The sequence below is a fragment of the Peromyscus californicus genome, unplaced genomic scaffold (genome assembly GCF_007827085.1).
Source record: "Peromyscus californicus insignis strain IS unplaced genomic scaffold, ASM782708v3 Scaffold_4__1_contigs__length_199733344, whole genome shotgun sequence".
Taxonomy (NCBI): domain Eukaryota; kingdom Metazoa; phylum Chordata; class Mammalia; order Rodentia; family Cricetidae; genus Peromyscus; species Peromyscus californicus.
The window spans coordinates 99,723,102-99,746,312 of NW_026294562.1; the positions used below are offsets into that span (position 1 = coordinate 99,723,102).

A 23,211-nucleotide genomic window follows, 5' to 3' on the forward strand; every position below is an offset into this window, starting at 1 on the left:
GATATATAGGCCACTTAACAGATATGTCTCTTCTTCCACTTAAATAGAAACATTCTACATTGCAAAACAAAGCTAAATGATTGTTTATCTAGTTCCTGAAAATATTTGATATTACAATCTGAAAATGTTCCTAATATCATGAAAAGTATTTGAGGAGACAGTAATATCTCCAAAAATCTGTAGCTCGTATTACTATCTCTTAACTCACTATCTTCTTGTTTAAATCTGAAGCTATCTTTTTAGACACTTGTAACATAAGCATCAAAGTACATATTATAACCTCCTTTAATGGCATTTGCTTCATTCATAAAATGACAGAATAGAAAACAGTAAAAGGACCATTTAGCTCTTTGCCATGCTGGAATGTAGAACTTTCAGCACAGCCTTGCGAATCTGCTTGGTCTTCACACTGTAGATGATGGGGTTCATGACAGGAGGGATCAGCAAGTAGGCATTGGCAATCAGAGTATGGACATATGGGGGAGCTCGTTTCCCAAATCTGTGGACAAAGGACAAACTGATCAGTGGAATATAGAACACAGCCACAGCCCCAATATGAGAGATGCATGTGCTGAAGGCTTTCTTCCTCTCTTCTGGGGAAGCAATACTGAGGACAGTTCTAATGATCAAGACATAGGAAAGGATGATGAAGACAGAGTCCACTCCAGCAGTGGAGATCAGGGCAGTGAGCCCAACTGCACTGTTGATCCTGGTGTCTGTGCATGAGAGCTTCATGACATCGGGGTGGAAGCAGTAGGAGTGGTGGAGCACACGGCTGCTGCAGTAGGACAATCTTTTCAGAAGGACAACCATAGGAGTCAGTATCAGGGTTCCCCGGGTAACAATTGCTATTCCAATCTGAGCTATTTTAATATCAGTTAAGACAGAAGCATATCTAAGAGGGTTTGAGATGGCCACATAACGATCAAAAGCCATGGCCAACAGCACTGAGGATTCCATGACAGTGAAGAGTTGAATGAAGAACATCTGGGACAAGCAGGCATTGAAGCTGATCTCTCTGGCATTGAACCAGAATATCCCCAACATGGTGGCCAGAGTGGATATGGACAGCCCAAGGTCAGTGGTGGACAGCATGGAGAGGAAATAATACATGGGCTCGTGGAGGCTGGGCTGAGTGATAATGGCGAAGAGAATCAGGCTGTTCCCTGAGAGGGCAGTTGCATAGAGAAAGCAGAAGGGGATGGAGATCCAGGTGTGGAAGGCTTCCAGCCCGGGCACACCAGTGAGCAGGAAAATGATGGAAGAAGTTGTGGTGTTCTGGAAAGTTGACATCGTGAATTCAAACTTCAGTATTTTCAGCTGAGTGTTCTGCAATAACAAATCAGATGGTTCAAAGACTGAATACTTGCTATATCAAAAAAACCTGTGTGAGAAATTTCCATAAAACATAGTCATTATGAGCAACTATGTATTATGTAAGTTTCATAAACAGTTTGATGTTATAATTTTTATTCTTCTTCTCAGACCAATTTTATTAAAACTACGTACTCTACATTTGATGGGCTTCAAATGTTTTGCCATTTACTAAGTTGCCAGATAACAAATTACTGAAGTGAGTGTGTCTCAGTTTCATTACCTCTAGCATAATAATGATGTCCTCCCTGACGAGATTGTTATAAGGAAGAAACTAGGTAATACAAGAAAAGCTCAGGACAATGGCCAACTGGCATAAAGCTCTAAAAACACTAGCTCTTGTTTATTGTGACCCTTTCATAATAAGCATTATAGGGGATGACCTGGATTACCATCAACAGATAGATGGATAATCAAAATGTGGCGTAGTGATACGCAATGGGGTTTTACATAGTCACAGAGAAAAACAAAACTACAACATTTGCAGAGAAGTGAATGAAACCAAATGCTATTGTATCAAGTGAAATAAGCCAGATTCACAAAGATATTGCCACACTTTTCTCTCCTTGGCCTAGATACATGTATATATGTAGACACATATGTATGAAAGTTAAATATGGAAGAACTATTTTTGTGAGAAAGGAGACAAAGGAGTTAGAGAAGAAAAAGAATCAAAAGAAGGAAAAATATTGCATGTTTTCTCCTCTGTGTAAAAACTAGTTTCTATCTATTTGAGAAAGGGTGTTACTCTGTTGACCTGGCCTGAAACTCACTATGTAGACCAGGTTGGCCTCAAAATCACTACCTCTGCTTCCCAAGTGCTGAGATTAAAGGCATGAGATATGAAACCTAGAAGAATCCAGTTTTAATATGTGTGTGTGTGTGTGTGTGTGTGTGTGTGTGTGTGTGTTGTGTATAGAACATGAAAACAGAAAGGGAACTATTAGAGGAAACAGACAAGTGAGTAAGAATAGAGATCATAGGATGATGGGAATGGTGCATAAAACCAGAGTGCAATTATATATATGCATTAAAAGATCATAAAATAGCATAGGCTAATTATACTAATTTATACTAATTAAAATTTTAACCACTTAATTTACTTCTAAAAATAAAACATACCTAGAAAGAGTTCTCCTTAGCTGAAAGGCTAACTAGCATGTCTTCTAAGGGTTTGAAGACATTTGATTGAAATGTCTTATTTCCTTATCTAATGCTTTCTTTCCCCAAAATCATCAGCAATGTGAGTAATGAACTCGTTGTATGCTAGAAAATGGGTTACATGATGTGATTTTCCTAGGTGATGGCATGTAAAGTTACACCATATTGGTAAGTTTGTTATTCCTTCAATTTAGGTCTATTTTTAACTTGACTGCTGCTTTACTCATCTGTACTAGATTTTTAAAGCTCACAGTCCAGTGATAAACATGAATAAATTCTAGAGCATTCTTCCCTTCGAAACTGTTATAAATTCATTTAAATAAAATATATAGCCAAATGTTTAAAAAATAAAATAAAATGAAGCCAGTCCGTGGTGGCACACGCCTTTAATCCCAGCACTCGGGAGGCAGAGCCAAGCGAATCTCTGTGAGTTGGAGGCCAGCCTGGTCTACAGAGCGAGATCCAGGACAGGCACCAAAACTACACTGAGAAACCCTGTCTCGAAAAACCTAAATAAATAAATAAATAATAAAATTTAAAAAAATAAATGAAACAAATATTTCTTACCCTTCCTTTACTTACACTTCTTCCTCTCATCCTCCCACTCTAGTATAGACAAAGATGTGGGAAAGATGTGTAATGAGTATCTTTTATACTTCTGTTCCATCACCACTGCTTTAAAGAGCACTTATGCTGATCTCCCTGACATTGAACTATTCCAATGATGATTTAAATAATTTGTCTGCCCTGTGGCTAAAAGGTTTCCGGACTTGTCCTGTATCAATGCCAGTGGGCTCTACAGAAAATCAATCACCATTTTCTTCCTCAAATGCAGCTCTTCATTGCCCTCATCATAAACTGCAGCTTTTTATCTCTGTATCACAATATAGGGTCTTCCCAAACTGTCCAATGTCTACTGTTATTGTCACCTGCTCACTTCTCAACTCCATAATCCATCTTAACTAGCAGCCTGGGTGTCCCCTTCACTAGAATATCAACTAGGGCAAGTTCCCTCACACATATATACTTTCCTCAATTCATGTGGCTTCCTCTTCTTTGAAATGTAACTGAATTCATTGAACTCCTTTTCTGATACATCATATCATTTATAATTTAGGAAGCAGTCAACAATACCACCTTTACTAAACCATAACACAAGAAATTACTACTGGTGCAATTGTTCTCCCCCCCCCCTCTCTCTCTCTGTCTGTGTGTGTGTGTGTGTGTGTGTGTGTGTGTGTGTGTGTGTGTGTCTGTGTGTGTCTGTGTGTGTGTGTGTGTCTGTGTGTCTGTGTATCTGTGTTACAGTTGGGATTTTTTGGGTGGAAATAAAATATTCTTTCCTAAACAGAAAGATATCGTAAGTATTCTCTCCCATTTATTAACACTAATCTTATGTGAAGATACTATCCCAATCCCACATCAGAGCAGGCTGCTAGTTCAGTGCTGAATGCTTCTAGTCTCTCTCTGACTACTGGTCTTTAACATTAGTGTGGTGTCAAGTAAACCTGGGTTGCAGTGCTGCTCAGCCACCAATTGGACTGAGCTCTCCGAATGAGCACCTCATAACAGATACCACTTCTGTGACCTTGAGAATTCAAAACTAGAATGTGGAAAATAAAACTAAAAGCATTTGTAAATAATCGAGCATGCTCATTAGTTTGTAGGACATAATAGTCACTTGGCAACAGTCAGTGAAAATGATGGCAGCAGTGGATAGCAGTGACAGTGACCACTGACTGTAAGTGACAGTTTTTAAATAATACTAATCAGAAACTAGAGTGACAAAAGCTCTTTAGACTTCTCTAAGGAGCAGAACAGAAAGACCCCGCAACAACTAAACACCCCCTTATACAGAACAGAATGCCCAGAAATTATATGCTTTACAAAGAAGCTTTCCAGTTTCCATCAGGGATCAGAGACTCCTTTGAAGTTACTGAAATCAAGATGCAGCCTGGGTAGAAGCTATTGTTTCCCTGAATACATACAGCACTTTACTTACAAATCACACAGATTTGTTCTTTCCTGCCTTCCTTTCCAGATGTGAGCTGAAGAGTTGGGGAAGTGATAGGGGGCATATATCAGGAGTTGTGTCTCAGACTCTGAAATCTCCTCATTAGAAAACTCCTGAAGGAGAAGACACAGACCCCAGAGGGTGAGGCTTCCCATGAACTGATGACACAGAACCACAGAGGGCGGGGAATCCCAGGGGCTCATTGTATTTTCTGGTTTCTTTTCCATCTACTTCATTTCATAAGTTCTTTGAAGAGGCTAGTATTCTAATTATTTTACCCATGCTCTAAGAAAATGTCCCCAAATAAGGACAGAATCTTTATCTACCACCTCACTCCTCATCCCCACACTACTGCCCAACCCAGCAGGTAAATGTATCTTCCTCTTGTATTAAATTTGATTCTATGATTTTGTTCAAACTTTTCACTTCTTTTTTACCTGCAACCAAATCATCTTTTTCTATTTTTTATTTTTCAAATTAAAATGTAATTATCTCATTTCTCTGCCTATTCCTCCCTCCAGTTCCTCCCACACACCCCTCCACTTGCTCCCTGTCAAAATCATGACCACTTTTTCTTTAATTGTTATTATTTCACGTAAATATATGTATGCCTGAAAATATGAATACAACCAGAGCATTCATTCATTGTCACGTGTACATGAATGATTTCAGAGTTGACCATTTGATGTTGGAGGAACAATTGGCACACTCATCACTGAGGAAAACTCTTTCTCAAATTCTCAGAATTCCTTAGTTGCCTGTAGTTGTCTGTGGGTAAGGCCATGTTAACTGTCTATTTCTCCCTTTCATGTAACATTTCTATTGGTACTATACTTCTTGTTTAAGCAAACATATTGTTGAAATGTGCATTGTGGGTGAATCTTTCTGGTCATTTCTAACAGATATAGTCTCACAGAAGATTCCTTGTTTCTCTGGCTCTTACTGTCTTTCCCCTCTTCCACCAATATCCCTGAGCAGGGTGCATGAGACAAATAATCTTTATTAATTCTTTCATAAAACACTGTAAGTATGGTGCATTGCAGGGATTAGCCCTAATAATAAGGGGGGCAGGGGAAGAACAGAATCTCCTGCTCATAACTTTAAAACCCCAGAGGGCAAACAGATATCAAATACAAGCATTTAACAGACAGACATACTTTTACTACTTATTGTCCATGCATGCACCTGTAGGATTCAATGTCATAATTCAGAATATTTATATGGTGATGCATTTATCTAATTATTCTTTATCAATAAAAAATCAGGAGCCACATATTGGGGTAAGAACCTGAATGATCAGAGAAGCAGTGGAGAAGCCACCAGTGACCTCCAATCTCTTCTGTTCCTCCATCCAAAAGGGCTGAGATCTCAATCTAGAGAACACAGTACCCACATTCCCAAGAGGCATGGTGGGTAGTTTTTGGTCACTGAATGAGTTATAGATATTTGTCATCATTTAGGGGAGTTGGTTACAAATTGTTATTAATAATGATCAGGAAAAAAGCTGAACACAGATTAGATTCAGGGATCTCATTCTGAGAAGAAAAAGGGGGATGTAGAAATAATTATATAAAAGGGTAGATTGTTCATTCTAATTTTTTAAATTAAAAAACTAGTAGTCTTAAATATTTTACATTGGTGTGGATTTTTACATATTGATACAAATTTGAGGTTATACTGTATATGTTTCTACTCTTGCTTAAGATATTTTTGTATACTAATACAAATTTAAGATTATTTGTGTTAGAACATACTGCACATACATTTCCATTCTTGTTTAAGATATTGTACCTATGCAGCTCATTTAGCAAAGTAATATAAATTTTTAGTCCTTGAAATTATTAAAAACTATCTAGGATAATAAAGAAATACAGGTTGGTACTTAGTCACTTATTACAATCAAACTTGTAGTCATGTTAGGCATGTTTTCAGGTCAAACAGAGATATATTTTAGATAGACAGGTGGTCTTCAAACACTTCTGAGATCTACAGAATATGATATTTATGGTATTTTAATAATATAAGACTTTTTATGACGAGACATGTCTGCTCATGGTAGCACCAATCTATTTCAGAGAAGATATGGGCATTGAAGAAATCCATATGGAATTTACTTTCTTTTTGACAAAAGGTAGCCACTTGGCAAGAAACTCTCCTTGACTACACTGCTGACAGTATGTTGTCTAAATTGGACAAGCAGGACACAAAAGAAAGTGACTGCCAACCTTTGCCAAGACAAGGCAGGACAGTTCTTCAAAATTCCTGCTTCACAGAAAAGTCTGTCACTTATTCTAGGACTGTAAGCCAAAGATGGATGACCCAACATTATAAAGAAACCATGGATGACTGTCCAAGCAGCTAACTGTTTCTGTCATTTCTTAGTACTGGAAGTTGTTTGCTTTGAACTTCATGTTTACTCAGGTAATATTCACCACAGGGAATAGGTTCCAAAGAGCCAGCTCATACACCAGGGACAGATCCTGGTCCCACTGCTGGGGAACCACAAACATACCAAGCTACACAGCTGTCACCCACATGTAGGGGGCCTCTATTGCATCGAGGCTCCCTGGCTATCAGTCTAGAGTCTGTAAGCTCCCCCAAGCTCAGGTCATCTGTCTCTTGGTTTCCCTTTCATGATCTTGACACCCCTTGCTTACATAATCCCTCCTCCCTCTCTTCAACTAGACTCCAGGAGCTTGGCCCAGTGCTTGGTTGTAGATCTCTGCATCTGTCCACCAGTTGCTGGACAAAGGTTCAATGATGACAGTTAGGGTAGTCACCAATCTGATTACAGGAGAAGGCCTGCTCAGGCACCTTCTCCACTATTACTAGGAGTCTTAGCTGGGGTCATTCTTATGGATGCCAAGGAATTTCCCTGGCACCAGGTTTCTCTCTATCCCCACAACATAAAAGGCCTTTCTCTTATGTGTTTATATTTATATCTATATATTTATATATATTTATATAAATATATCTATGTATTTATATTTATATAAATATATTCATATATTTATACATTTATAAAAAGTATTTAAGGAGAGGAAAGGAGAAGAGGCCCTCCTGTTTCCTTTTTAATAACTCAAGTCTACATCCATGGAAAATCCTCTTCTCACTCCTGACAAATGAACTGTAGTAAGGAAATATTCCTTCTTCTGATGTTAGATCTAAGTCCCTGAAGTACCAGGATAGAAATGACAATAACATACAATTACAGGATATAGCCTTAGCTCTGGGGAGAATTACTATTAAAAGATCTTAATGATGATAAAATCTTCGATTTGTTCCCAAAGCAACTATATAGAAGAAACATTCTAGTTATTATTTAATTGTTTCCATTCCCTTTGCATTTTTGTCCTCTAATGCCTTCTGTTCAATGTGTTGAATTAAATAATCCCTGTGTTCATCAAGGATATGATTTCTGTCTTCCAATCTAAACTCTCAGAGATATACTCACTAACTAAAATTTTTCCTGGAGAAAGATCCAAAACAAGTACAAAATGTATATGAAAATATTTTCTCCTGCCCATCAATGCCTGAGGCAGAAGGGAAGCTGGCCTTGTGGTCATAAGAACAGGGGAGCTATCCCTGACCCCCACAAGCTGCAACAATCAGGAGAACAGGACCTATACCTTGCCTGGGCAACACAATGGAGCCAACCTTGTTGGTGCAGGTATGGGTGAGCCAGCTCTGAACTAGTCAACAAGGGAGAGCTGTCCCCATCACCCATCTATCCTGTGGTAGCATGGGTGGAGGAGAGTTTCCCTCCTCTCCCTACCATCCATTAATGCATAAGGCAGGTGTGAGAACTGGCCCTGAAGTCACAAGAGCAGGAGGACTGTCCCTGGCCCTCACCAGCACAGGGAGAGTTACCAGGGAAACACAGCAGAGCTGACCCTAATGGTGTAGGTTCTGGAGAGCCAAACCTGAGAGGGTGAAAGTAAGAGAACTGGCTTCACCCCTCGCTCATCACTGCAAAGAGGAGAATTAGCCTGGACAATGCTGGAGAGCTCAACCTGGTGGAGAAGACAGAGAACTGGTGGGCAGACCAACTCTGCAGCTGCCCAGAACCAGAACCAGGGTTATGACTTGGCCCGCCCCAACATCCACCCCATCGATGATCTGCTAGAGCATGTGAAGGGACTTGACCAGCAGACTCAAAGCTGCAGGATCTCCACAGTACAGGGCAACAACAGGATACCCAAAAAGAGTCCCATTGAGGGCCCAGCATCGATAATGTAACAGAAACGAGAGGCATCAAACCAGATCAATGACTCTTTGCAATGAACACTGCAAGTGTGCAAAGTGAACGAGGGGGTTTACTGCATGACTCGACTCACAACAGATTCCATGAGGAGGTTGTGAATTTTCCCGGGTTTTTTTTTTTTTTTAATATTGTTTTATTTTGGGGGGAGTGCAGGAGCAGAGGGCAGATGCAAAGGAACAGAGAAATGAGTGGGATCAGGATACATGATGTGAAAGACCCACAGAATAAATAAAAAGAAAGAGAAAAAATATTTTTACATTTGTTTATTAGGTCATCATATAATATTACAATTGCCTAATAAATCTGCCTTTGTCTTGGATAAAGATCATCTCCAAATAATTTAATTTTTTTGATGTCTCAAAAAAACCTGAATGATCTGAACTTGTGGTCTTCTTCCTGTAGCTGGAGAGTTTTTTCTCCAGGTCCCACCAAGCCCTGGCAGTCCAACAGCCCACTTATAAAATAAACACACAGACGCTTATATTATTTAAACTTTTTGGCCTAATGGCTCAGGCTTCTTGTTAACTGTTCTTATACCCTAAATTAACCCATTTCTATAAATATGTACTTTACCACGTGGCTTGTGGCTTACTGGCATCTTCACATGCTGCTTGTCATGGCAGCGGCTGGCAGTGTCTCCCTTCCTCAACCTTCCACTTCCCAGAATTCTCTTCTCTGCCTATACTTCCTGCCTGGCCACTGGCCAATCAGCATTTTATTTATACAGAGTGATATCCACAGCATCTTCCCTTTAACTGAGCAGTACTGGGAATGCAGGGGTATATACCACACCCAGTTTATGCAAGGCTGTGAATATAAACTATTTATAAGAGTTGAATTTAAAAGTTGTTTTTCTTTTTTTCATCTTCAAATAAACATCTTTCCTTTTATTATTAAGAAATTTTCTATTCATTTTATATACCAACCACAGATCCCCCTCCCTCTATCCACCCCCAGCTTCCCCTGAAACCCACCCTTCATAAAAGTTATTTTTAATAGGTGGCATCCATAAAAATCTTCTCTGAATAGATGAGAATATGAATGTTTGACCAAAATGTTAGATTCCTGATGGCAACATTACCTGTTCAATAAGAGGGCTGAGACTCAGAGAAAAAGAGATAAAGTAAGGGTATTTGTACAATTGAGTAACAATGGACAAGGCCAGTCATCAAGTTATAACTAGGTACTAAACTTTGGTAATTTGGAATGATAATATATATTATTCTCACTTATGAATAGAAATGATGCTATTTCTCTCAATAAGGAAGAAATTTAAGTCAATAAGCAGACATATTCCCTTTTTCAATTTAAAAAAGTAATAAATCCACATCAGAAATCTTTACTGAGACATTGGTTATCAACATTATTGAAAGCTTTCACTCTAATTATGAAATATCACTAATATGATGGCATTTTAGGGAACACTGATATATATGAAAATCTGCAAATTACTTTAGTCTCTCTTGGATCATACAATCTTTCTTGCAAATAAATCTACCACTTTGGTAACTCTCAACACAGGCATGGCTCTCAACATTGTAACCTCTTTAAAAGTCACTTTCCTCATCCACAGAGAGACAAAGACTAGACAACATGTGTGAAACAATCATCTAACTCTTTGCCATGCCAGAATGGAGAACTTTCAGCACAGCCTTGCGAATCTGCTTGGTCTTCACACTGTAGATGATGGGGTTCATGACAGGAGGGATCAGCAGGTAGGCATTGGCAATCAGAGTATGGACATATGGGGGAGCTCGTTTCCCAAATCGGTGGACAAAGGACAGACTGAGCAGTGGAATATAGAACACAGCCACAGCCCCAATATGAGAGATGCATGTGCTGAAGGCTTTCTTCCTCTCTTCTGGGGAAGCAATGCTGAGGACAGTTCTAATGATCAAGACATAGGAAAGGATGATGAAGACAGAGTCCACTCCAGCAGTGGAGATCAGGGCAGTGAGCCCAAGTGCACTGTTGATCCTGGTGTCTGTGCATGAGAGCTTCATGACGTCGGGGTGGAAGCAGTAGGAGTGGTGGAGCACACGGCTGCTGCAATAGGACAATCTTTTCAGGAGCACTGCCAGGGGAGTCTGGATCAGGGTTCCCCGGGTAACGATTGCTACTCCAATCACTACTGTTTTAACATCAGTTAAGACAGAAGCATATCTAAGGGGATTAGAGATGGCCACATAACGGTCAAAAGCCATGGCCAACAGCACTGAGGATTCCATGACAGTGAAGAGTTGAATGAAGAACATCTGGGACAAGCAGGCATTGAAGCTGATCTCTCTGGCATTGAACCAGAATATCCCCAACATGGTGGCCAGAGTGGATATGGACAGCCCGAGGTCAGTGGTGGACAGCATGGAGAGGAAATAATACATGGGCTCGTGGAGGCTGGGCTGAGTGATAATGGCGAAGAGAATCAGGCTGTTCCCAGAGAGGGCAGTTGTGTAGAGAAAGCAGAAAGGAATGGAGATCCAGGTGTGGAAGGCTTCCAGCCCGGGCACACCAGTGAGCAGGAAAATGATGGAAGAAGTTGTGGTGTTCTGGAAAGTTGACATCGTGAATTCAAACTTCAGTATTTTCAGCTGAGTGTTCTGCAATGATATATACATATTTATATGTGATGCACTCAGCCCCAAGTGGGTCACTTCCCTAGTAAACGTTTCTCAAAGGCAATAGCTGTTGAAATAGCATGTAAAAAAGATTAAAAATACTAAGGGATCAACTGAAAATATTCCCTTAAGGGACCAAAGTCATGAAAGGAAGAATTACATTAGGATGATAGTTTATAAAAAATAATATACTAAGTGAATTAAGCCAAACTCAGAAAGATGTAAACCACACGTTTTCTTTCCTTTGTGGAATCATTTTTAGAAGCATACAAAAACATAAGAAGGAGCATAAGGCTGTGTACTTTAGGAAAGTGTGACTAGTGTACCAGCAAAAGGGATAAGAACAGATAAAAAGAGAATATAATCAAAATACATTGTAGTCCTGTATGACAATACCATGCTGAAAGCCTCTATTTTATAGAAATAATACAAATAATAATGTAAAAACAATAAGGGAATTCCATATTATTTATATTCACAAATTTGATAAACAATGAATGAGATGTTTGCTTATTTCTTCCTAAATAAAATTAGCAATAAATTAATAAATATTGAAATTTGAAATAAGTGCAAATGGTTATGAAATTTCATATGTATAGTGAACAGTATATGCAATGATTCTGAGATGGTCCATTTACAATGTTAAAAGTTCATCTATACATGAGCAGTTTCAAATATAATGTATGTATGAGGAATTAAGACACACAACCAGAATGGAGTATGGAGCATTCTCAATATAAATATTAGGAAACATATTTTGAATTTTTATACTGCATTGCAAGCCAAATTTCTTCTAATTGCATATTGTAAGCTATGAGTAGGTTCAAATGCTCTGCTATTTGCCTTGTAAGAGAAGACTGCACTATACTATACCTCAGTTTCATCATCTCTAACAGGACAAATGCTACACCTAATCCCATGAGGATTCTGTGACTGTTAGGCTAGCCAATGTCTGTGGAAATCTCAGCAGAGTTCTGATGTTAGGAATCATTTGCAATTAAATAACAAATCAAAGTTTAAAATTAAGCAATTATTTCTCTCTTCTTTTTCTTATGTCATTTCCTGTGTCTCTACTTACCTATTTCGCTTTCTATCAGAAAACTGAGAAAAGGACAGGAATATAATGTACGTATGAACAGGTAATATTTAGCTATGAGTCTCTTCCCTATTTAATCTCTTTTTAACCCACTTTTCTAATTCTTCTGCAAGATTCCAGACATGTAGGACAAGCCCCTGCTATTACAGCATATATACATAATTGACTTTTTGATAGCTAGTGAGTTATTTAGGGGGGTGTTTGGGTGTGTGGGTGTGTGTGTGTATCAAAATACTAGAAAGAGACTGTCTTGGATATAAAAAAGGAACCAGTGAATACGAGCAAAGTACAATGATAATCACATATGAAAATATCACAATGAAACCACTCTTCTGTAAGCATATCTTTAAAAAAAACTGTTGCTTCTTTGCAGAGAGCTCTACTGTCTATCTTCCCAGTCAGCTTCAGATGTGTTTAATAGCAAATATGAAAGAATGTACTCTAAAATTCAATATAAGAATAAATAAGTTTAAAAAAATCAATAAGCTAATCACATGCTGATCCTGCCCTCAAAGACAGGAAAAATTGAGTCAGGTTATAAGCAAATGTATATGCAAATAAATAAAATGCAAGGGTGCATAGGGTGATGGGAATGCGTTATGAATTCAGTAGTTGTAAACGAGAGAAAGTTTCTGAAGAAGCATCAAAAGGCTTCACTGAGTAAAAGAAAATATTTGTACAGAAGCTGATAGATTAAAATTCAAAGACAGTGGCCATTTAGATGGTTTTAAATACCCTTAGGGTGTAAGAGATACAATATGCCTCAAAGGCAGTATATGAGAGATGAAGTTTCTCATTACCTCACCACAGTCAAAGGGTAAGGAGGGCCTGAGATGGGGCTCAGTGGAAGAGCACATACCTAGTAGGGGTGAAGATCTGAGTTCTGTCACAGCATCAGAGAGAGAGGGGGAAGAGGAGGAGGAGGAGGAGGAGGAGGAGGAGGAGGAGGAGGAGGAGGAGGAGGAAGAGGAGGAGGAGGAGAGGGGAGAGGAGAGGAGAGGGGAGGGGAGGGGAGAGGAGGGGAGGGGAGAGGGGAGGGGAGGGGAGAGGGGAGGGGAGGGGAGGGGAGGGGAGGGGAGGGGAGAGGAGAGGAGAGGAAAAAAAAAACCATGTTGTAACAAAAATCTACACAATTATGCCGGTTTCCTTGGCCACCTAAATACTTGTTTCTTCCCTCTGTTCCACTGCTCCTTCTAAGTCCTCTCCTTTACCACTCACAGCATGTTGCCTCTCTTCATTCTCGACAGCAATGGTTCATACATACTTTGAAAATCTGGCATCTGGCATTGACTGACATGTAACATTCTGCTGCATGAGCCTGTCTGGCTGTATCTGAACGTACTAAGACTTTGAAACAAGGCACATTCCTTACAATTCTGTCTTAGACTGTAACAAAACAAGGTACTCAACTCAAGGTCTCACTAAGCAGTCTGAGATCTCAGCCCAGAAAACCTTCACCTGGAGCTTGGAGTCCTCTCTCAAATTATTCAGGTTACCAGCAGATATCAAATCTTTGTGGTACTTATTTGAGGTCTCCAGTTTCTTGCTGGCTGGTGAGGGGAGGAAGAGACTCCTGCATGCTTGAGCCCACCTTCAGTCTCATGCATGTGGTCCTCACACCATGATGTTGTACCTCTCCAAATCCAAAACAAGAACTCCTCTGTAGCTTCATCTTGCCTCCAGAAGCTCCTGTGATTAGGACACAGGGCTGGGACAATCGTTGCTTAAATTAACTTGATGTGAAGCAACCAAAGACCTTGTCTGCATTAAAACTCAACTGTAGTCTAATGTACCTGATCACTAGTGTGGTTAACCATTACATTAGCAGGCCTTGCTCACACACAGAGGACCAAGGGGTTGTTCTCATACAGAACAAATAATCTGGGGTAAATAGTAAATTTAGGGCCCTCTGAGAATTCTATATACCACAATTAACTGAGCCACCAATGGTTCAAAACTTGTTCTTTATTATTTCTTTTATTTTTGAGATGATAACAAAATTACATCATTCCACCTTTCCCTTTATTCCATCCAAAATCTCCCATATACACCATCTGGCTCACTTTCAAATTCAGGGCATCTTTTTTTCATTAATTATTGTTATCTGCACATATGTGTATATATATTTATATAGTGACCATTGATAGAGTATCCTTTTCCTCTACTTCTTGATCACCACTTTACATAACACTTTATTCAGTTTTGCAAGAAGCACAGAAATATTACTGTAAGTGATTTTTTTGTCTTGTGTTCCCAGTTTCCAGACTTTCTCTCCATTGATGCCAGTCAGAGCTCTGAAAAACACACCTGCATATTCTTGCTTGTCTAGCACTTTTCACTGCCTCCAGCATGAAGTCAAACTCAGTATCTCATCACTAAAAGTAAGCAGTTTTACCAAACTGGCAAACACCTATTTAAAAAAAAAAAATTCCGACAGACTCAACCTGAGGTTTTCCTTACTTGACTAACCACACAGTATAGCAAGGTCCCTCCCACTGGTATAATTTATTTAAATCATACAGCTCTCTTTTCTGAATGAAACTAAGCTCTTTAGGTTCTCTATTTTATCCATAGAGTTATCGATAAATCCAACATAACTTTTTATTTATGGAAACATTCAGTGATATCACCTTCACTAGGATGAATCATAAGAAAACACTTCTTCCTCTGGAGTTATGTGTGTTTTTTTAGATTCATACAAACAGACTAATGGTTATCCTATTGCTCGATCATGTCATCTGAAAATATGCCTCTGTAAATAACAAGGTATAGATAGGAGAACACTTGCTTATTAATCACTAGGTTCGTTTCAAAAGGTGGATCTTATTTTTAATTATGTGGCATGTGTAAGTGTGTAGGAGGTGGGGTTGTCCATGCAAGTGCAGGTGTCCACAGAGGCCACAGCCATTGGGTCCTCCTGGATTTGGAGTTACAACCTACTGTGGGCCCCTCACCATGGATACTGTAAACTAAACTTGGGCTCTCAGTCACATTTATGTCCTCTTAACCACTGAGCCATCTCTCCAGATTCTCATCATTATTCATTAATATCTTCCATCATATTATAACAAATGAAAGCAACTGACCAATATTCTGAACTTACCTCACTATATGGCCTTCAGCACTTCCCCTCCCTTGTACTTCAAAAATTCTTATTCAGGTTACATAGCTTGGAAAAATAAAGTTTGAGGTGTGTGTGTGTGTGTGTCTGTCTGTCTGTCTGTCTGTCTCTGTGTCTGTGTGTCTATGTCTGTGTGTCTGTGTGTCTGTTCTGTATGTGTGTTAATATAGTCACATGCTTGAAGAGGTGTGCAGTGTGTTAATTATTGACATGCTGGACAAGGTGTGCCTGTGCATACACATACATGTGACAGAGGAGGACTTCAAGGGTATTCTTTATCGCCCTTCATTTCATTCTCTTCAAACAAGGTTTCTCACTGAGCCTGGGGCAAGGCTGGCAGCTAGCAAGCCTCAACAACCCCCCTGTCCGTCCTCCATAGTGTTGACTTTTTACATGGGTACTGGAGGTCCAAACTTCAGTTAACATGCTTGCATAGCAACATCTCTTACACACTGAGGTATCTCCCCAAGTCCCTCCCATAAAATGGAACTAAGTGTCATATATTTCAGGCAGGCCTCAATTTCTCCATGTAACCAAGAGTAACCCTGAATTTCTGATTTCCTGCCTCTAATTCTAGACTATTGGAATTGCAAGGATATGCCATTTCATCCACTTTTGTCACCATATCTCATTTACTCAGTGTTGTGGGTCAAAGCCAGGGCTTTGTGCATGCTACCAAATGAGATGATGTATCCCCATGCCTTGGACCAGAAATTTTATGTTTCATAGAGCTCATTCATGGTCTCCAAAATTCAATTCATTCTCTCTGTCTCTGTCTCTGTCTCTGTCTGTCTGTCTGTCTCTGTCTCTGTCTGTCTGTCTGTCTCTCTCTCTCTCTCTCTCTCTCTCTCTCTCTCTCTCTCTCTCTCTCTGTGTGTGTGTGTGTGTGTGTGTGTGTGTGTGTGTGTGTGTGTGTGTGTGTGTGAGACATTTGGGATTATTTGTGAATGGCCCTGGTTTGTTACTATATAATAATCTCCTCTCTGCTCAATCATTTGTTGACACTGATCTACCTACATTAAGATGATGGTATCCCATCTAAACTGTAACGCAGTATTAAAGGTTCTATGCTGAGCTATCTTGAGTTGTCTCCTCCCTTGCTAATGATTCACCAAAACTGTTAGAATTATGTGCAGTTCTAGATCCCATGAAACTTCTGCCATCAACTACACTGAGTTTTCCAAATGAGTACACGACATTCCATTTTATGAAGTTTGGTAGGTCAGCAATGGTACGTGGGGGTTAAAAATGGCAGCATTTGTAAAGAATCAATGTGATAGCAAGCAACAGAATATGGGAGGTGTGTGATAAAGGCAAAGGAAGATGGCACTGATGGGAGCAGTGGGTATAGGGCAGGAGTGGCTGCTGACATCAGATTCCCTTTTGAATGTTCCAAAACCACCCAGAAAACTCCAAATTGTAAGAGAGCATTTACCTGTATGCAGCAAGACAATTGTGACATTAAACTCACTTAGAATAGATGGTCCCAAGTTACATATTTCTGATTTTCCTGTATTTCCTTAGGAATCAAGATGACCTCCATGAAGTTAATAGAATCTTTTAATTCTTACAAGAAATCACAGAGGTAAAGTATATTGTTTTCCTGAATGCAACAGCTTTACTTACAAGCACACAGGTTGTTCTTTGGTGTCTTTCTGGAGGAGAGAGCTGAGGAGCAGAGGGCTTCTTCTCAAAGATACATAGCATATGTGGAGAGTCCTGTCTCAGGCCTTCTGAAATCTCTTCATTAGAAACCCCAGATGGAGATGATGTGGGCCCCAGAGGATGAGGCGCCCCATGGGCTCATTCTACTTCATGGTTTCCTTCCCCTCGGCTTCACTGCATACTTCTTTAGTTTCCGTGAAGAAACTGGTATTGTAATTCTTTCTCCCATGTCTGAGAACCATCCTATAAAAGCACATTTGTAAAAGTCCCCCATCCATGCTGGAATGCTGAGTGTTCTGAGCTTATGTAGGTCTAGTGCAGGATAATGTAGCTGCTGTGAGTTCATGATTCTGTAAACTTCAGAAAGATGTCGTCATTACTGCCCCATAGACAACCAAATAGCTATACTAATTCTTTCAAAAAGCACTGAAAGGATTTAAAATAGTCCAAAGTTTTCACTAGAGTGATACAGAGAACAGAGCAATCTTTCTCCCACAGAATCCACAGCCCAGTGTGGAAATAGATATCAAAATCAGACCTTTATACAATACTTAGTTCTCATTAATCATTTTAATTAAGATACTATAGGGTACAAGATGATAATTCAGTATATGTACTCAATGCATAATGATAAAATTAGGTTAGCATTTTAATCTCCTAAATATTATTTTTAAATTTCATAATAAGCTGAAATAGTTGTGTAATTATGTGATACAAAGTCTGTTTCTTTGTATAACTCCATTGTGTGATGGTCAAATCAGTAGAAGTTTCCTTATAGATCCACTTTAGACAATACATCACCATATCTTGTAAGATTGAAATATTAATTTATTTAACAAAAAGAGCTCAAGGCTTATTTATTTTTTATTTTATTTAAATAATATTTTTTCATTTATTGTAATACTGACCTCAGTTTCCCCTCCCTCCTCTCCTCCCAGGTCCCCTTACTTCACATCTATCCCCCTCCCCTTCCACTCTTCTTTCATCTCTATTCAGAGAAAGGAAGGCCTCCCATGGGGCACATCAAGTCAGGCAGGACCAAGCTCCTCCCCTTGCCTCAAGGCTGAGTAAGGTAATCCAGCAAGGAGAACAGGTTCCCAAAAGCCAGCGAAATGCCAGGGACAGGTCCTGATCTCACTGCTAGGAGCCTTACAATGAAAGCAAGCTATACTACTGTCATACACATGCAGAGGGCCTAGATAGGTCCCAAGGCTCCCTAACTGTTGGTCCAGAGGCCATAAGCTCCCACAAGCTCAGATAAGCTGTATCTGTGAGTTCCCCTGTCATGGTCCTGACCCCACACACACCTCCCTGGCTCATACAATCCCTCCTTCCTTTCTTCAGCAAGACTCCAGGCGTTCAGCCCAGTGCTTAGCTGTGGATCTCTGCATCTGCTTCCATCAGTTACTAGATAGAATATCTCTTATGACAATTAGAGAAGTCACCAGTCTGATTACAGTAGATGACTAGATCAGGCACCCTCCCCACTGTTGCTAGGAGTCTTAGCTGGGATCATCCTTGTGGAATCCTGTGGGTTTCCCTGGTACCAGGTTTCCCCCTAACCCAAAAATGGTCCCCCCATCAAGACATCTCTTTTGTTACTCTCCCCCTCCATCATGCCTCCAACCCACTCCAACAACCAGCCTGCTCCCTAAAGTTTCCATTCTTTCATCTCCCCTTCTTGGTCCCCAGTTTACCAGGAGATCTCTTATATTTCCCCTTCCCTGGGAAAGCCATGCCTCCTTCTTTGAGCCCTCATTATCTAGCCTGTGGGGCTGTGGATTGTAGGTTGTTATCCTATACTTTACTCCTAATATCCACTTAGGAGTGAGTACACAACATGTTTGTCTTTCTGGGTCTGGATTACTTCACTCAGAATGATTTTTTTCTAGTTCCTTCCATTTGCCTGCGAATTTCATGAGGTCATTCTTTCTTACAGCTGAGTAATACTCCATTGTGTAAAAGTTTCCTTATCCATTCTTCCATTGAGGGGCATCTAATTTGTTTCCAGATTCTGGCTATTATGAATAATACTGCTGTGGACATAATTGAGCATGTGTCTTTGTGGTATGATTGAGCATTCTTTGGGTATATACCAAGATTAGTATAGCTGGGTCTTGAGGTAGACTGATTCCCAAATTTCTGAGAAACCACCATATTGATTTCCAAAGTAGCTGTACAAGTTTGCATTCCCACCAACAGTGGAGGAGTTCCCCTTACTCCACATCCTCTCCAACATAAGCTGTGATCAGTGTTTCTCATCTTAGCCATTCTGATGGGTGTAAGATGGTATCTCAGAGTTGTTTTGATTTGCATTTCCCTGATGGCTAAGGATGTTGAGTAATTTCTTAAATGTCTTTTGGCCATTTGAGGTTCTTCTGTTGAGAATTCTCTGTTGAGATCTGTAGCCCATTTTTCAATTGGATTATTTGGTATTTTGACATCTACTTTCTTGACTTCTTTATATATTTTGGAGATAATCCCTCTGTCAGATGTGGAATTGGTTAAGCTCTTTTCCCATTCTGTATGCTGCAGTTTTGTCTTATTAATTGTGTCTCTTGCCTTTTAGAAGGTTTTCAGTTTCAGGAGATCCAATTTATTAATTGTCAACCTCAGTATCTGTGCTACTGGTGTTATATTTTGAAGTAGTCTCCTTTGCCAGTGTGTTCAAGGATACTTCCCACTTTCATTTCTATCAGGTTCAGTGTAACTGGAGGTCTTTGATCCACTGGGACTTGAGTTTTGTGCAGGGTGATAGATATGGATCTACTTGCATTCTTCTACCTATTGACATCCAGTTATGCCAGCACCATTTGTTGAAGATGCTTTTTTTCTCATTGTATAATTTTGGCTTCTTTGTCAAAAATCAGGTGTTCATAGGTGTGTGGATTTATGTCAGGGTAGTCAATTCAATTTCATTGGTCCATGTGTCTGTTTTTATGCCAAAAATGTTTTTATTACTATAGCTCTATAGTAGAACTTGAGGTCAGGGATGGTGATACCTCTGGAAGTTCCTTTATTGTATGGAATTGTTTTAGTTATCTTGGGTTTTTCTTTTTCCATATGAAGTTGAGAATTGTTCTTTTGAGGACTGTGAAGAGTTGTGTTGGGATTTTGATGGGGATTGCATTGAATCTGTAGATTGCTTTTGGTAAGATTGCCATTTTTACTATGTTAATCCTACCTATCCATGAGCGTGGGAGATATTTCCATTTTCTGATATATTCTTCAATTTCTTTCGTTAAAGACTTAAAGTTATTGTCATATAGGTCTTTAACTTTTTTAGTTAGAGTTACACCAAGATATTTTATATTATTTGTGGCATTGAGAAGGGTGTTGTTTCACTGATTTCTTTCTCAGCCCATTTATCATTTGTATATAGGAGGGCTACTGAAATTTTTTTTTAGTTAATCTTGTATCACGCCACACTATTGAAGGTATTTATCAGCTGTAGGAGTTCCCTGGTAGAATTTTTGGGGTCACTTGTGTATACTATCATATCATCTGTAAATAGTGAAAATTTGACTTCTCTTTCTTTCCAATTTATATCCACTTGATCTCTTTTTGTTGTCTTATTGCTCTAGCTAGGACTTCGAGTACTATATTGAACAGATATAGAGAGAGGAAACAGCTTTCTCTTGTTTCTGATTTTAGTGGAATCGATTTGAGTTTCTATTTAATTGATGTTGGCTGGTGGCTTGCTGTATATTGTTTTTATTATGTTTAGATATGTTCCTTATATTCCTGATCTCTCCAAGACCTTTATCATGAAGGGGTATTGGCTTTTGTCAAAGACTTTTTCAGCATCTAATGAGATGATCATGTGGGTTTTTTTCTTTCAGTTTGTTTATATGGCGGATTACATTGACAAGATTTTTGTATGTTGAACCATCCCTGCATCTCTAAGATGAAGCCTATTTAGTCATGGTGGATTTTTTATGTGCTCTTGGATTCAGTTTGCCAGTATTTTATTGAGTATTTTTGGATCAATGTTCATGAGGGAGATTGGTCTATAGTTCTATTTCTTTGTGTAGTTTGGGTATCAGTATAACTGTAGACTCATTAAAAGAATTTGGCAATGTTTCTTCTGTTTCTATTGTGTGGAACAATTTGAGGAGTATTGGTATTAGCTCTTTGAAATTCTGGTAGAATTCTGCTCTGAAACCCTCTGGCCCTTTTTTTTTTTTTTTTTTTTTTTTTTTTTTGGGTTGGGATATTTTTGATGACTGCTTCTTTTCCACAGGTGTAATAGGTCTATTTAAATTGTTTGTCTGATCTTGATTTAATTTTGGTATGTGGTAATAATCAAGAAAATTGTCCATTTCTTTTAGATTTTCCAATTTTGTGGAATACTTGTTTTTGAAGTATATGACCTGATGATTCTCTGAATTTCCTTAGTGTCTGTTGTTATATCCCACTTTTAATTTCTGATTTTGTTAATTTGGATATTCTCTCTGCCTTTGATTAGTTTGGATAAGGTTTGGTTGATCTTGTAGATTTTCTCAAAGAACCAACTGTTTCATTGACTCTTTGTATTGTTCTCTTTGTTTCTATTTTATTGATTTCAGCCCTTAATTTGATTATCCTGCCATCTACTCCTCCTGAATGAGTTTGCTTCTTTTTGTTTTAGAGCTTTCAGGTGTGCTGTTAAGTGGCTAGTGTGAGATTTCTCCACGTTCTTTATGTAGGCATTTAGCACTATGAACTTTCCTCTTAGCTCTGCTTTCATGATGTTCCATAAGTTTGAGTATGTTGTGCATTCATTTCCATTGAATTCTAGAAATGCTTTAACTTCTTTCACTTTTTCTTCCTTGACCCAGAGGTGGTTCAGTTGAGAGTTGTTCAGTTTCCATAAGTTTTTAGGCTTTCTGTAGTTTGTGTTGTTGTTGAATTCCAATTTTAACCCATGGTGATCCTATAAGATACATGGGGTTATTCCAATTTTTTTGTATCTGTTGAGATTTGCTTTGTGACAGAGTATATGGTCAATTTTACGGAAGGTTCCATGAGGTGCTGAGAAGAAGGTATATTCTTTGGTGTTTGGGTGAAATGTTCTGTAGATATCTGTTAAGTCCATTTGAGTCATAACATCTGTTAGTTCCCTTATTTCTCTGTTAAGTTTCTGTCTGGCAGACCTGTCCATTGATGAGAGTGGGGTGTTGAAGTCTCCTACTATTAGTGTGTGTGGTTTGATTTTTGATATAAGCTTTAGTAATGTTTCTTTTACAAATGTGGGTGTCCTTGGATTGGGGGAATAAGTGTTCATTTTGATGAATTTTTCCTTTGATGAATATGAAATGTCTTTCTTCATCTCTTTTAATTAATTTCAGTTTGAAGTCTATATTGTTAGAAATTAGGATAGCTATACCAGCTTGTTTCCTAGGTCTTTTGATTGGAAAAGCTTTTCCTAACCCTTTACTCTGAGGTAATGCCTGTCTTGGATGTTGAGGTGTGTTTCTTGTATGCAGCAGAAGGATGGATCCCGTTTTCATATCCTTTCTGTTAGCCTGTGTCTTTTTATAGGCGAATTGAGTCCATTGATATTAAAGGATATTAATGACCAGTGATTGTTAATTCCTGTTATTTTTTGGTTTTGGTTGTGGTGGTGGTAGTGTGTGTGTGCTTACATTCTTTAGGTTTTGCTGGTGTGAGATTACATATGCCTGTGTTTTTATGGGTGCAACTAACTTCCTTGAGTTGGAGTTTTCCTTCTTGCATTTTCTGTAGGGCTGGATTTGTGAATAGGTATTGTTTAAATCTGGTTTTGTCATGGAATATCTTGCTTTCTCCATCTATGGTAATTGAAAGCCATGCTGGGTAATTGAAAGCTATTCTGTGGTCTCTTAGTGTCTACATAATGTCTGTCCAGGACCTTCTGGCTTTCAGAGTCGCCACTGAGAA

The 23,211-nt window shown here is 39.0% G+C and overlaps 2 protein-coding genes across 2 annotated transcripts; both read right to left on the bottom strand.

Annotated features, from left to right (window-relative positions):
- Positions 1 to 342: 342 nt before the first annotated feature.
- On the bottom strand, positions 343 to 1,293 carry LOC128094665 (olfactory receptor 51F2-like). Its single transcript, XM_052713144.1, has one exon. It carries the CDS (start codon positions 1,291 to 1,293, stop codon positions 343 to 345), a length of 951 nt encoding a protein of 316 aa, XP_052569104.1.
- A 9,130-nt stretch (positions 1,294 to 10,423) lies between these two features.
- Positions 10,424 to 11,403, bottom strand: LOC128094661 (olfactory receptor 51F2-like). The gene has a single exon (XM_052713141.1). It carries the CDS (start codon positions 11,372 to 11,374, stop codon positions 10,424 to 10,426), a length of 951 nt encoding a protein of 316 aa, XP_052569101.1. The 5' UTR covers positions 11,375 to 11,403.
- Between the last annotated feature and the right edge of the window lie 11,808 nt (positions 11,404 to 23,211).